A 15,403-nucleotide genomic window follows, 5' to 3' on the forward strand; every position below is an offset into this window, starting at 1 on the left:
CTAAACGTGTGATGTAATTAATGGATGACCCCTATGTATAAGTTAGTCTATGAATTTACTGAGTCGGTAGTGCTGTACAGTAATATCCCCTATTAAAGTAACATTCCATTAGGATATTTTTACCACCCGTATATGGTCTCGCGGGATGGAACAAATTACAAATGCTTGGCACAGGCACATGTACAGTTATAGTGGTGCATGTAGCTTAAACATGTCAAATCTCAAAATTTGGATAGGCAGGCTGCAAATAAAAGACATTCATGATTGTATTTATAATGTAATGTTCACGTTAGCGGCGAACTATACTCTGTATCTTTAGGTATTTAAACAAAAGTAAACAAACAATTTGTACATATTAGGGTAGTAATAACATTTATTGGTTAACCAACCAAATACAAAAGCGCCTGGATCTGTCACTGAACGACCTGACTTTAATCTACATTATTTGATCATGTAATGTTTTCATCTACCCTCAAATGGCTCCTTAAGCCAGATTTTATTTACTTTTTTTAAATACCTATAGATACAGACTATCACTGTTGGCCGAACGTTAATTGCAATTACAAATTGAACCGTAAACGGTAACGGACGGATACAATTGACGGTTCAATTTGTACTGGTTAATGGTCAAGAATGGTCAATTGCATTAACGTTTCGGCCAACACTGCAGACTAATAACTAATCGCCAAAACATATACCTAGATCGATTTCTTTTAGCGACAAATCCATGTATCTCTGTTACAAAGTTTTAAGTCGCATAGAGATAAAGTGCTCAGTCGGCTGACAAATGTTTTTGGTGAGCCGTGATCTCGTGTTTCCGTCGGTGGTCCGTGCGACCGAAGCGCTTGCCGCAATACCGGCACGGGTGATTCTTCTCCTTCGTGTGACTTATCATGTGTTTACGAAGGTATCTGCAATAACAACATATAGGGTGATATGTGCACACATTCCTTCAAGGACCTTGAACAAACTAGATCAAATTTGCGACAAATAAGTCCTCATTAGGGGCTATTCACAAATTACGTCATTTCAAATTAGGAGGGGGGGGGGGTCTGGACATCGGATGATGTTAGCATGACGTAGGAGGAAACGGGGTCATTCGAAGCATGATTTTTGGATGATTGTAGTGTCAAAAATCGATAACGTAATTTATGGACAGTCTGGTTGAATGATTTCCAAGAGCTAAAATGTAATATGTAGGTAGTATTGTTTTATCAAATTTTAAATTCACGTCTGTTTTTGATACCACATCTGAAGTTTTTTAACCATATATTTCTAAAATGATGAGGAGTATGTGCCAAAGTTCTTAAACAGTAGGTACAATAGAAAATTCTCAAAGATTTTATAAGCATAAAGTTGAAAATGGTTTATAAAATAAATAACATATAAATAAAAACAACGGGTTGCACTCCGGGAGTGCCGACAGAAGTGAAAACTCAATGACTAGTCCAAAATGTCTGCAGCACTAATATGTATAATTGACCCATCCTCCTTTCTATTGAAAAACTTTAGTTCCGAAATTGCTGGCCAGTGAGCTTAAATTTGTAGCGTTAATTGTTTAAAATTCGAATAGAAATTGTAAAGTTACCTTGCAGACCTCGCATCTAAATATATTTGGTCATGATATTTTGAGTTTTATTCACCAGTACTAGAGTTCACTTTTATTAGCGATTTCATCAAGATGTAGCTTTATTGAATTATATTGGAGTGATATAATAGTACATTATTGTCGAGACTCGGAAGTAGCTACTTGCAGGCTGAGGATTCGTTTTAAACGGACGACCTTGGGAGTCCGTTTAATTGAATCCGAAGCCAGCAAGTAGCCTTCCAGCCGAGTCATATATAGTGCTTTTCTCAAAAATGGTGCAAGAAATATAAATATCATAGAAATATTTTACAAAAGCAACTTTCTTACGTATATATTTTCACAGAAAAAAGTAGAAACAATTGAAAAAATTAGCTTTGCCGCCTTTTTATTTTTTTAATAAAGAAATAGAAGTGTATTTTTCTGCCGAAAATACGCCAACCTATTTGAGACAGCTAAATAGTCGCGGTACTAATCATCTGTTTGGCTGTTTAATGGGCCTGTGCCTTCATTTGATATGGCCATTTCAACTTTTAAAAAGTTTGGAACTCGACAAATAATGGAATTTGTATGCAACATTGCAGTCCCAAAATCGAGACTGCAATGTTTTTAACTTTTTAATTTTTGACTGACCATAAACTACGCGCTTCGCAACCTATTTTTGAAACGGCAAAGTCGACTTTGCCGTCCATTTTTGAGAAAAGTTATGTAACTGTGAGATCCTCGTATTTCAGCCCGTACAAGATTAGAAGATTGAGCTTTATTGCTTAATATAAAAGTCCAGTTTTAAATAATTGACCTGATGATTGATTGAGTTATGACTAAAGTTCTTTGGTGAATAACATCATTGTCTGTCACATGACGTCAGCGTTACGCGTTACCCGTTACGCTGTCTCGAGTTTATCATTTTTTCCCTACCTCAAAAAGTGCTCAGCGCCGCTAAAGAAGTTTTCACTTCAAAAAAGAAGTTAAAAATGGCGGACTTACTCAAGTCTCATAAAGGCCATGTTGCACACCTCACAATGATAGTTCTTGACGCCGGTGTGGATTAGCTGGTGGTTCTTATGGGAAACGCTGTGAGAAAACGTCTTCCCGCACTCCTCACATTTGTATGGACGCTCTTTCTTATGGGACCTGTTGGAATAAAAGGATCCTTATTATATAAGTTTCTGGCCTCGAACCTCTTAACAGACCTGCTCTATGGAAAAGCAAGGAAACCATTAAATTAAGATGGTATAAAACATTTTTAACGGAGTATCTCTGGCACCTAGTGATCATTTTATGTCAGTTCAATAACTCAAAAGTGAGTTTCAAGATAAAATGAGTATGTTAGAAAATGTGAACAATTCTTCATTTTGATTTGTAAATTATCATTGATTTACTTACCTTATATGTAATTCAAGTGAATATTTCGTAAAGAAACCTTTTGAACAAAATTCACATTGAAATTTTCTTTCTTTTTCATGGACCCGCCGCCTGTAAAAGTTTAATGGAGAAATAAAAGTTTTATGTGTTTAAACTATATTTACAAGAATAGTCAAGAAATAAAAACTTACATGTGCCTTGAAAGGACACCTTTACGGTTAAACTTTGTGTGACAGACGTCACACTCGTGGATCAAGGTGTCCGAGCCCTTCGTGTGTGTGATCATGTGCGTCGCCAGCGCGGACTGCGTCACGAAGCGGCGGCCGCACGAAACGCAAGCGAACGGGAGCGCGTCCCGGTCGTGGGCAAGCAACTTGTGCGTTGTTAGGTTTGTCACCTCTGGAAAATAGTCATTATTATTTCAATGACTAACTTTAATCAGTATAGAGCAGGGGTCACCAAATGGCGGACCGTCAATCTACATATATTTTTTTACTTATTTAATAAAATCAAGTAGAAACAGACTGCGAAGGTCATATTATTTTAAAAACCGGTATAGGGTAAAAGCAAACAAATATATGTTATCTATAGTGTTTCTACTTGCTATACTATTTTTGTTTAAATAATGAATGATGCTGCCAGACTTGAAACTTACCTTTATTACAAATATCACATTTAAATTTCATTCCTAGGTGTGTAAATTTGTAGTGTTCTCGCAGAGCTCCTTTTGTGCAGAAGACCTTAGGGCAGGAGTCACACTGCACTGTCTTCCTTTCACCGGTAGGTACATGCCGGGCAGTGTGTTGCTTTAAGTTACGGACAGACTTGCCACACTCCTCGCATACTTGGTAGCCTTGTTTTGAATGTTCTGCAGATTCACTTTTTTTGGGTCGGCCACGTTTTTTTCGTGCTGGCGCTATAATATATTAGGTACCCTCAAATGTGGCAACTTTACCATATGCTATTACTTATAGTTCGTTTTTTTTAGCATTAGAAAGAACTTGCAAGGTAAGCGATCTTGACATGTCTTTTAATTGAAAAACGCTTTTTAAAAATCAGTAACTATTACTTATGAAAGCAAAACAATATAAATGATCATATTAGATTCATAATTGTTACATATTTGCTGTAACTTATTTTTAAAATGTGTTTTTCAATTAAAAGACACATCAAGATTGTTTACCTTATTTCTAATGCTAAAAAAAAAACGAACTATAATAGAAATCGTTTATGTTAAATAATACTTTATATAAATATATTAGAAATATATATTTTTAGGTTTCTATGAGCTGTATATCATAAAGTTACCTCAGAAGATAAAGTTGCCACGTTTGATGGTACATTAATAGTGAATAAGTAAACTTAAAAACATATTATATCTACAAAAATATATATGGTGTACAATTTATTGTCTTACGATTATCTTTTGTCCCTTTTTTAATATTTTCATGTTTCACTTTTTGTATCACACTCAATGGCTCCTTGTCCGATTCTGCATCTTCTGGTGTATCTTCATCCTTAACATCTCTTTGTACATCTCCGAAAGTATTCTCTTTTTTTACTTCAATTTCTATTTTAATTTGAGGTACAACTTCAACCACACTTTGGCCATATTCATCATTATCTAAGGAATTCTCGTGTTTAATTCCGTTTGCGTCTACGTATACAGACGACTTTTTATCCACTTTACATACAAGAGGGTCCAATGATTTCAAATAAGCATCATTTTTTAAAGATAGGTTCTTGAACTTGTAAAATGATATGATCCTTACGTAGCATGCATCGCATAGATTCGTTGTAATTTTAGAATCGCGTGTAACCTGTAATTAGAGGGACACCTTGAGTATTTGTTATACGACTTTTGAAATGCTTTAAACACAAATATTCACCTTTATGTCTAAACAAAACATCATGATTTCAAAGCAGCTTTTGGTGCCCTCATTTATGCCCATTTCTAACTCTGAGATATCTTTATCAGCTGGCGTTTCGAGGCACGTTCGACACATACCCATAGTTATTGATTGTTGTGTCACGAATTAAAGTAAAATACAGCTATATTTTTAAATAATTAATTAATTAAGATCACGGGCTGTGCAATAAATAATCCTATCGAAATTGATTTTGACATTTGACAGACTGACCGGCCGTGTTTGTTGACAACAGAATATTGCGTTTCGTTACGGGACATGGTACATTCTACAATTATTGCACATGGCGCATTTAACTTGTACTTACATGTTGAGCAAGTACTTGCGTAGAAAAAGTGATCGTGCCATGAATCTAGGATATACCTGGATCTGGCATGAGTGGTGGGGGTAACTGACAGAACGAGATAGTCTTATGTATCTTTCAGTAGGAGTAGCAGAGAAAGCGGTATTATTGCTTGTCCTTGTCACAGTCTCACTTTTTGTTTGTTCTCCACCTTTTTATTAGTATGGAGAATGGTGGGCAACAAATGAATTCGACCAATCACAGTGTCGCATTTGCGTATGTTTTGTCCCTCACGGAAGCACGCGTATACCACTTCTAGAAGTGGTATCCTACCTTCTATGGATCGTGCATATATACTTGAAAGCAGACCAAACCGCAATAACGTTTCAGTCCTGTCAAAACAATGTGACGTTGACGGACGTGTTCGTAAACATAGTAGTTTATTGTTTTAAATATTTTATCATCTTTTTACTCTAAAATAAGACAGAACTCTTCTATAATGAATATATGCCGAACCTGCCTCAAAACTCCAGCTATCAGGAATATATCCGAGCTAGAAAAGGGCATAGGTGAGGACAACAAAAACTACCTCGACATCATGGTGTTTTGTTTAGATATCAAGGTAAATAACTAACACTTATGCTTTTTTACAGGTGTATTACAGTTTACTATATATCTTGTTCCAATTACAGGTTACACAAGACTCAAAAATTACAACGAAGCTATGTAATAACTGCTATAGAAAAATCATATCATTCTATAAGTTTAAGGCACTATCCTTGAAAAATGATGCCTATTTAAAATCTCTAGAAGTAACGCTAGTGGATCATAAATTATCCATATACGTCGATGAAAATAATGTCAAACATGAGAATTCTCTTGATTATGATGAATATGTCTCGGTTATTGAAAATTGTCAGATGGAAATTAAACAGGAATTAGATCTTAAGGATGAAGATACCTTGGGAGATGTAGAGTCGGATGAAGAGCTGCTTAGTGTTATACAGAGAGTAAAATATGAAAATATTCAGGATGAGACCAAAGAAAATGGTAAAGTACAAACATATTTTATAATATCAAAGAGTTGGATTTGAAATGGATTTAAATAGATGAACTTGGATTTTATAACTTGTTCAATATTATTTAATCTAAAAGTTCTATGAATATTCATGATATGAGTATTTCTTTCTCATAGACATTGTAATAAAACTCCCCAATGAGAGATATTATAAACTTTTGTAATTATTCATCCATTATTAAATCTTATTTATAATTTTTAGCACCAATAAATAAAAAACGTGGCCGTCCAAGGAAAATAAAGGCATTAAAACTAGAAAATGTGAAACAAGAACGGCAAGTGTGCGAGGAGTGCGGCAAGTCAGTCCGTAACCTGAAGGAGCACTCACTTCAGCACCTGCCCATGAGCGAGCGAAAGAAGCTACAGTGTAAAGTCTGTCCGAAGCTGTTTTCCACATACGGTGCGCGGACCAGGCATTACAAGATTAAGCATTTAGGCATTAAGTCTGAATGCAATATTTGTCACAAGAGTGAGTAAAACTAAATTAGTATTTCTGTATTAACAGAGCCATCTTAACACTTTCAGTGCCAAGTGCTCCATTTCCAATACAAAATGAACACATCTAGTGTGTACAGTCGCCACCAGATATATCGGAGCGGCCGAGGTGTTCACAATATCTGAACACGCACCCTAACGCCCTGACAATAGAGACGTGTTCAGATATTTGTGAGCGCCTTGGCCGCTCCGATATATCTGATGGCGACTGTACAGGCACCACACGGGATTGTTATGCCATTTAGGGTTCTTGCTAAATTGGACATTCTATTGTATTGAGTAAGTATTTAACAACCAATTTAACTAGGACCCTAAATGGCGTAACGATGCGTGAACGCGGAGCGATGGTACCTGGTAGATGTATTAATACTTGAAGAGATGCCTCAGCCCCGGCGAGGCTGCTCTCTAGACTGAGCTGCTTCGTGCGGCAATTTCCTCGCAAAGCCTCGCAAATGTAATATAAGGTTTACAAATTGTCAAATATCACAGTATGATGGTATGCATACATTTCTTCTCCTTATGTTGAAGTTTATTTATTTATTATTTCATTTTAGACAGGCAGCTGATGCAGGTATGTTTAAACTAGGTATACGTATTTCACTTGCTATTTCAAATTATTTTTGGCTAAAAAGGCTGTCACAGGAGCATAGCTTATCCCCACTTCTTCGATACACCAAGAATAAGCGGGCATTTCTATTGCTATGTGTGTACCTAAATCACATGAAATAAATAATTTTGAAATTTTTTTTTGAAATTTGAAATTTCGCTCGTTTCTTCCCAGAACGCGCAGAATGAGGAATGAGTTACCTAAGTAATTACGATTCAGATTACCACAACCAAGGTTTGAACCCACGATTAATGACCAACACATAATATGAAATGATGCGTTGGTGGCCTAGCGGTAAGAGCGTGCAACTTTCGATCCGGAGGTCGCGGGTTCAAACCCCGGCTCGTACCAATGAGTTTTTCGGAACTTATGTACGAAGTATCATTTGATATTTACCAGTGGCTTTTCGGTGAAGGAAAACATCGTGAGGAAACCGGACTAATCCCAATAAGGCCTAGTTTACCCTCTGGGTTGGAAGGTCAGATGGCAGTCGCTTTCGTAAAAACTAGTGCCTACGCAAATCCTTGGGATTATCAAACTACACAACGGGACTTAATCGCGTATTTAAGTTTTAAGATTTACCTCCGACGTTTCGAGGACGGCGTTGTCCCCGTGGTCTCGGAGAAGACTGGCTCAAGTTGACATCAACATCTTCTAGCCGCGCGAGTTTTTCGAACTACCCGCACTTGGTCTTGTTTATCAGTTTGAACGTTTTGCGCACTAGGGATGTTACTCTGTCGACACACAACACTAACGATATTCGATTTATCGACTGTCGATATTCGTTTCCGCTTACATTTACTAATGACTGGATTCCATGTGGATGAGATCTTAAAACCCTCGTCCCAATTAAAAGTGCAATGTTTTTTGATTTCAATGGCCTTGGGATTAGTTGTCAAGCAGACCCCAGGCTTCCATGAGCCGTGGCAAAATGCCGGGATAACGCGAGGAAAAAGAAAGATAATATGAAATGATAAAATCCTTTTTTGTCCAGAGGTTGTGTGCCTGTCGACGCACCGCCTGCGCGTGCACAACCGCGAGGCGCTCCCGTTCGGCTGCGTGCAGTGCGAGCGCCGCTTCGTGTCGCAGGGCGTGCTCGACGTGCACATGACCACGCATACGAAGGACCGCGCCTTCCAGTGCGACGTGTGCGAGAAGAAGTTTCGGTCGCAGCTGCATGTTAACATACATAAGTGAGTTTATTCCCTAAGCCTATACCTACATGTTGGTCCAAAGTTGGCAAACATTTGTCCAGACGTGTGCCTGTCGACGCACAGACACAACCGTCTTTAACGGTATAGTCTGTGTTTAATAGTCTTTAACAGTATAGTCTGTGTTTAACATATATGTATTCCTCACCTTTTGTTGCATTTTTGCTAATAAATATGTGACGTTCCACGGAAAAAGGTACCTTATGGCGGCTGGCGCTTACCGCAGTAACATTGGAGCGGCGTTAATAATAGCTTAAGCGCCAACCGCCATAAGGTACCTTTACCCGTGGGACGTCACATGTATCCTCCTAAGGCCCTACAAGGTCCTACGTATAGTAGGTACTTATAAATATTTAGTTCCATGAAATTTAAATCACACTGGAATTTCTTTTGTTTAGTAAATTTTTCAAACAATAAAATTCAACTCTATTTCCTATGCTGTAGGCTCAAATTTCACTGTGCGAATTTTGTATTTTGTTGCTTTTGTGCTAATAAATATCCTCGTAAGGCTCAAGGTCCTACGTATAGCACTTATTTAGTTCGATAAAATTTAAATTAGAGTGGCATTTCTTGTTTAGTAAAATTTTCAAGCAAATAAAAATCAACTCTATTTCCTATGCTATAGGTTCAAATTTCACTGGCATATTTTGGATTTTTTAGATACTGGTCGCGCGTCAAAAATGCTTTTAGGCAAACGGGTTAACCTGGGTTTTCCCTTTTGTTGCTGAGTTGTGGGAATAGTGTTAACCCTTTATCAGGCTGACAGCAGTGGGGAGACACTCCTAACTTCGGTCGAACTCGGCTCCGTTCGGCTCAGCATTGCTCCGAGCAATTATTAGGGTTGGCACCACTTGACTTCCTTTTGCGTGCACGCCCACAGATAAGATAATCACTTGAATTTTGACAACCCTAAATTGCCGAAAGGGATAGTGCCATATATTAGAAAGGGATAGCATGATTCGACCCTGAACCGCTGTCAAACTTCGGGTTTGTAGGAAGTGTCCCGTCTGTACGGTAGTACTATTATTTCTTCTGTGCTGACAGTTCAAAAATGACAATCGAATGACAGTGTTACTCATGGAAAATAGAACACGAGTTTGAAGTACCGTATGTGGGAAATATACAGGGTGATTCAGGAGACGTGAGCAGGACTAACACTGCGCATTTAGTAAATTATAAGCAACTGTTTCGTATCAGTATTAGTGAGATTGACGTTAATTTTCTACACATGTTGAAAAAAAAAAAATTTTAATTTATTTACGACATGCATGGTCGCCCTAAAATTAGAATACTAAACTACCGATATTCTGTGTCAAATTGAATGTCATCACTGTTATCACGGTCTGGTTACTTTTGAAAACTCGTATCTCACTCAAGTTTGACAGTTTATTTTCTTCGTAATCAAAATGCTGTCATTACGGTTAAAGAGTTTTATGTTTATTAATTGGGTCTTGTAGGGTAACCATGATTGTAGAGAATTAACTTTGCCCTCACCAAAAAGTTAAAAAATAGGAAGAAGTGTGGTTGTTTCACCTAAATACGACGGTGATCGATCAATTATCAGTTACTGAGTGTGCAGGATTAGTCCTGTTCACGTCTCATGAATCATCCTGTATATCCCTTAGCCTGGTAAAGGGTTAACCTGTCTGTAAATTAGGCAAGCCGGTGGAAATCGAGTGTCGTTGACGCCCGACAGTGATATCAATTCTTATTTGTTACAGACGACAGGTCCACGATAAAGAAAAAACACACCTATGTCAATTCTGCTCAAAGACTTTCTTCAAGAAGTACCATTTGCAAGTACATTTAAGGTAAGCAAAGCAAAGGTACAAAATAATGCACTAGTATGGAAATAAGTTGTTACCTCGCCATTGAAAATTTAATCTAACGGCCTTAGGCTCAGGGCTTACTTTTCCTCGTAGATCACACTGTAAAGCACTGATTAGATCGAAACACTGATTATCTTGTATTGTAACCTCAAGTTAATGTACCTATTACGACTCGAGGCTCATTTTCCCACGTCGCACACCAAAGACAATGACACTTTCGAGTACGTACAAGTGTAGAAACAAGTCAAGCAACCTTGCATTGTAAACTCAACCTAACGGGCTTCGACATAAAGCTCACATTCTCAGATCGAACATGAAAAAAAAACGCCCCTACGAGTGCAACGAGTACGGCAATAACTCAAGTTATCTTATTAAATTAAATTAAAAAAAATTAAAATTATTTATTTTCGTAAAATATACACGTGTTTATAAAGTAGGGGATAGTGCTGCCCGGTAAGCAAAATTTGCCTGTGTTGGGCAACACCGCTCTTCCTTAATTAACAGATTGTTACACGAAAATTTCAAGTACTAGTTTAAGTAAGTCTAATAGTATAACATATGGATACAATTAAGATCATATATAACAATTGTTTATAGAACTAGGTAAATATCTGGGTTGTCAGACATGCAGTAATAAATAAAGGAATAAAGGAGCCAGTAAGTGTGTGTGTGTGTGTGTGTGCGCGTGTGTGTGCGCGCGCGCGTGCGCGTGTGTGTGTGTGCGTGCGTGCGCGTGTGTGTGTGTGTGTGTTTGTGGCTGTATATGTATGTATGGATTGTATGCATTTACTTAGTTTATAAAGTTGATGTGTGAATCTCTAGTAAGTTATAGTATCTGGTTAGTTTTGTAAGTCTTCTATTTCATTGTAGCATTTTGATTTTAACCATTTTGTAATTGTTGATTTGCAATCGTAGTAAAGTTTTGGGTAAATATTTAGGCACCTATTTACTTTGTTGTAAATGTGACTAGACTTCAAATTGTATTGTGAGCGTGCAAACTTGGTTTTAGTTTTAGTTATATTAGCAACGTTTTTTATTGTCCTTCTAGAGAAATAGTCGGCACTGTAGGAAAGGGTTTTATGTTTTTTTAAAGTAATTTGTAAAATATATAGTTTTCTTATTGATAATACGTCGCTTAGTTGGTATAATGATTCTGTAGGGTAACGGATTTTTTTAAAATACATTGTTTTTAAGAGTGCACGCTGAGCTCTTTCCAGACTAATGAATCGCGTTTTAGCCGCCCCACCCCAGACAGGTATACACTTATGCACTGTAACTCAACCTAACCAACTAAGACATAAAGCTTACATTCCCAATAATATATAAATATAAATCAAGCAACCTTGCATTGTAATCTGAACCCAACTGACTAACAGATAAAGCTCACATTCCCAGATCGCACACCAAAGAGCGCCCCTACGAGTGTAGCGAGTGCGGCAAGTTCTTCTCCTCCAGCAGCACGCTGAAGGAACATCGTCTCATACACGGAGACGTCAAGAACTACCACTGCGATCTCTGTGACATGAGCTTTATGAAGCCCGGGTAAATATGTCATTTGCAACTTTTTATTGAATAGGGATGATGACACATGTTGAAATTTATAACAAAATCTAGTAAAATAGATAGCAAATGAGCAATTTATCACATATTGCGGATATAAAAAAAATATATGGAAATAATACAAAAATACAGCACATGAAAGTTTCAAAATTTAAGTTTTTTTAGCTTCCAAAAACGAAATAAGTAAGGATACCATTCGATTCCTTAAATTTTATCCAAAAAAAGATTGTATAGCAACTATGTACATAAACGCAATATTTCACAAACGCAATTATATTGTTTTTTCCATACAGTCTATACTTCAAGATGGACTCTCAGTGACCTTGACGTCACGGTCACTTATCGTTTTGTTAGGGGCGTTTCGCGAGTGAAGTACGATTGTCAGACTTTGACTATCATTTCTGACTTTTGTATTGCTTTATTGCAATGGGTCCCATATAGACATTTGATTCTAAAAACAAACCTGATCGATTGATATCGTAAATGAAAATTTGTCATCTAGCCTATTGTCCGATCGGTTTTATAACCATACCCCGGGGTTTTGGGTGCGGGAATGATTTCTTGTATTTATAACTTTGTTTATTGTAAAACAGTTACAAAAGTATGAATTTAAAATAGGTAGTAAGCTTCAAATGTGTTTAGAAAAGTTAAAATAGATTCGGTAATTAATGTCATTAACATTCGCGGTTTACATGTTCCACCTGGAAGTGCCAATCCGATCGATGTTTGAAAGATGGGAAAATAATGGCCGCCATTTTCAACTTTTTAGGGTTCCGTACCCAAAGGGTAAAACGGGACCCTATTACTAAGACTTCGCTGTCCGTCCGTCCGTCCGTCCGTCCGTCCGTCCGTCTGTCACCAGGCTGTATCTCACGAACCGTGATAGCTAGACAGTTGAAATTTTCACAGATGATGTATTTCTGTTGCCGCTATAACAACAAATACTAAAAACAGAATAAAATAAAGATTTAAATGGGGCTCCCATACAACAAACGTGATTTTTGACCAAAGTTAAGCAACGTCGGGAGTGGTCAGTACTTGGATGGGTGACCGTTTTTTTTTGCTTTTTTTTTGTTTTTTTTTTTTGCATTATGGTACGGAACCCTTCGTGCGCGAGTCCGACTCGCACTTGCCCGGTTTTTTTTATTTATTCCTTAGTTTTAGGGATGTACCGACTAGTCGGGAAAGCCGACTATCCGGCCTCATTTGTACTCGGCGATTAATCGGCAAAAACGGCCGATTAGTCGGCACTTTATAAGTGACAGACAATCAGGGCAAAAATAAATAAACAGCAAATATTTACCATACTCTTTTCACTTATTTTACCCAAATTCCTATCTAGGGTGCTTACGAAAACTTTTGTTCGAATTATTGACCGTGTGGTCGCTTTTTTATATCCGATTGTCCGGTTGTCGTATGAATAGCGTTAGGATAATTTTATTTATTAGCATATTATAGTAAATATGATGAATACCGCGACGAAGGGGGAAAACGATTGTTTTTTTACCGAACCGAACTTAGACGAAACTAATGATCTAGCTGACTAGTCGGCCGACTAATCGGCCATCCGAGCGCCGATTAGTCGGCTAGTCGGCCAAATCAATAGTCGGTACATAACTACTTAGTTTATAACCTACATATATCTCAGCATTTAAGTGATATCCCACAAACAAGACTTGTGTCTAAACTTACGCATATTCTACTGCCGACAGCTACCTGAAAGTCCACATGATCAGCCACACGAAGGAGAAGCGCTACCCGTGCGGGTTCTGCGGCGTGCGCTTCGGCCGCTCCGACCACCGCCGCCGCCACGAGTTCACCGCGCACCAGAAACACCTGCGGGCCGACTGACGACTCTACGGCCGGGGGATAAGGTTCAAAATCGAGGGGATGGTATAGGACAGGTGCAGAGATAAATTTGTATTGTCCTCGGTGTAGGGAATATTTTTGCTGAGTACTGCTCAGCGGCAGAGTGTTATTCAATACATATTTAACCTTTTCGACGCCGTGTCAAACACAAAAGCTGTCACTCGGCCGCCACGTCACCGAAGTGTCAAAACTGAAGATGAACTTTATGCATATGCACGTAGGTCTATGTTGCTCTGTGGTCTGTGACCGATTAATGAGTCTTTGGCGTTGGACCTGCGGTGCGGATATATCGGTCATTGGCGTCCAAAAGGTTAAACTTAAAAAAACTACGAAAAGGGATTTAGGTAGTTACTTTTATAACTGTATACCTTTTTCCGGGGTTTAAATTTTAGCATTCAAGGTGATCGTTTTGTTTAACTTTATTCATAGGGTATTAGAATTCAAATTTTTAAATAAATTTCGCTATTGGAGTTCGATTTATTTGTACAAAGAACTAATTTGTATAATGTGATATTTCGTTAAAGTAAATGATATTATTTTTTTTTTATCTTTTTTTAAAAATTTCGCCACTATATAATTTTAATATTTTTTTATATATTAAGTTCGATAAGGTTTAAAATACTTTTCATTGGGCCAGAGTTGTATTTGCTTTACTTCGTTTGTCAAAGGAAAGTCAGCTCAAATGCTTGAACTCTAAGTAAAAATTTCACTGGCAGGTTATTTCTATATGGTTATACCTAGTTACGTAGTTTTATGAGTAAGCAAAGATAGGTTGTAAGTAATTATAAAAACCTCTCGACTTCTATTTATGTTACAATTTTAAGCTAATGTTAAAAGTATTTTATTCAAAAATCTATATTTTGTTATTTCAATTGTGAACATGTGATAAAGTTAAGCACTTCTATTAAATTGTTTATCTATATTTGTTAAATTAAGTTTTATTTGGTTATGTACTTGATACCTTCGATGATTCATATGAAAATACTATCCAGTAATATTTTGCATAAATTTAACACATTCAATACCACTAAGTGCTACGGGTTACGCTCGTAGCGCGTAGCCACGGTTTCGTCGTATGTAGCGCGTAGTCGCTACGAACAGTGTACCCGACAGTCGGGTTCTTGGTGTTGAAAGTGTTAAACGACCTAGAGGCCAATTCGAATGACCATGACATCTACGAGGGGTGTTCAAAATATTCTCGGTATGAAAATGAAAACAAACAAGTACGAAAAGTTTGATATTTTTATTTTTCAATATACTCCCTCCCTATGTTCATCCACTTAAAAGATCGATCAATTTTTTTTAAATCCCCGATAAAAAATTTTTTTTGTCTTTGGTGTAAAAATGCTCCTCCACTGCCGCCTTCAATGCTTCATCATCAGAAAAAAAATATTCCATGCAGATCCTTTTTAAGATTGGGGAACAAAAAGAAGACGCTGGGGGCTAAGACCGGACTATACGGTGGGTGAGTAACAGTTTCAAACCCACATTCAACAATAGCTGCCTTGGCAATATGAGCAGTATGGACGGGGGCGTTGTCACGCAGAAGCAGAACACCTTTGGTTATCTTTGCTCGCCTCTTTTCTTTGATAG

The 15,403-nt window shown here is 37.5% G+C and overlaps 2 protein-coding genes across 2 annotated transcripts; one reads left to right on the plus strand and one right to left on the minus strand.

Annotated features, from left to right (window-relative positions):
• Window positions 1-355: 355 nt before the first annotated feature.
• On the minus strand, window positions 356-5,066 carry LOC134791220 (zinc finger protein 883-like). Its single transcript, XM_063762195.1, has 7 exons — window positions 4,840-5,066; window positions 4,368-4,770; window positions 3,606-3,866; window positions 3,142-3,349; window positions 2,972-3,061; window positions 2,573-2,719; window positions 356-911 (listed from the first exon to the last, which is right to left on the minus strand). The coding sequence occupies exons 1-7, from the start codon at window positions 4,960-4,962 to the stop codon at window positions 773-775; spliced, it is 1,371 nt and encodes a 456-aa protein (XP_063618265.1). The 5' UTR covers window positions 4,963-5,066; the 3' UTR covers window positions 356-772.
• Window positions 5,067-5,560: 494 nt separating this feature from the next.
• On the plus strand, window positions 5,561-14,741 carry LOC134791241 (zinc finger protein 383-like). Its single transcript, XM_063762221.1, has 7 exons — window positions 5,561-5,783; window positions 5,854-6,211; window positions 6,442-6,708; window positions 8,336-8,534; window positions 10,274-10,363; window positions 11,777-11,923; window positions 13,654-14,741. The coding sequence occupies exons 1-7, from the start codon at window positions 5,661-5,663 to the stop codon at window positions 13,790-13,792; spliced, it is 1,323 nt and encodes a 440-aa protein (XP_063618291.1). The 5' UTR covers window positions 5,561-5,660; the 3' UTR covers window positions 13,793-14,741.
• Window positions 14,742-15,403: the final 662 nt, after the last annotated feature.

This window comes from Cydia splendana, chromosome 6, assembly GCF_910591565.1.
Source record: "Cydia splendana chromosome 6, ilCydSple1.2, whole genome shotgun sequence".
Taxonomy (NCBI): Eukaryota; Metazoa; Arthropoda; class Insecta; order Lepidoptera; family Tortricidae; genus Cydia; species Cydia splendana.

What these genes read in the sequence shown, in the direction of transcription:
- LOC134791220 (XM_063762195.1), bottom strand. Translation starts at nt 4,962, where the DNA reads ATGGGTATGTGTCGAACGTGCCTCGAAACGCCAGCTGATAAAGATATC. An exon ending in TGTTTTGTTTAGACATAAAG is followed by an intron (nt 4,771 to 4,839) that starts GTGAATATTTGT and finishes CTCTAATTACAG; the next exon opens with GTTACACGCGATTCTAAAAT. An exon ending in ATGGCCTTTATGAGACTTGA is followed by an intron (nt 912 to 2,572) that starts GTAAGTCCGCCA and finishes TTGTTATTGCAG; the next exon opens with ATACCTTCGTAAACACATGA.
- LOC134791241 (XM_063762221.1), top strand. Translation starts at nt 5,661, where the DNA reads ATGAATATATGCCGAACCTGCCTCAAAACTCCAGCTATCAGGAATATA. An exon ending in TGTTTTGTTTAGATATCAAG is followed by an intron (nt 5,784 to 5,853) that starts GTAAATAACTAA and finishes TTCCAATTACAG; the next exon opens with GTTACACAAGACTCAAAAAT. An exon ending in GGATGAGACCAAAGAAAATG is followed by an intron (nt 6,212 to 6,441) that starts GTAAAGTACAAA and finishes TATAATTTTTAG; the next exon opens with CACCAATAAATAAAAAACGT.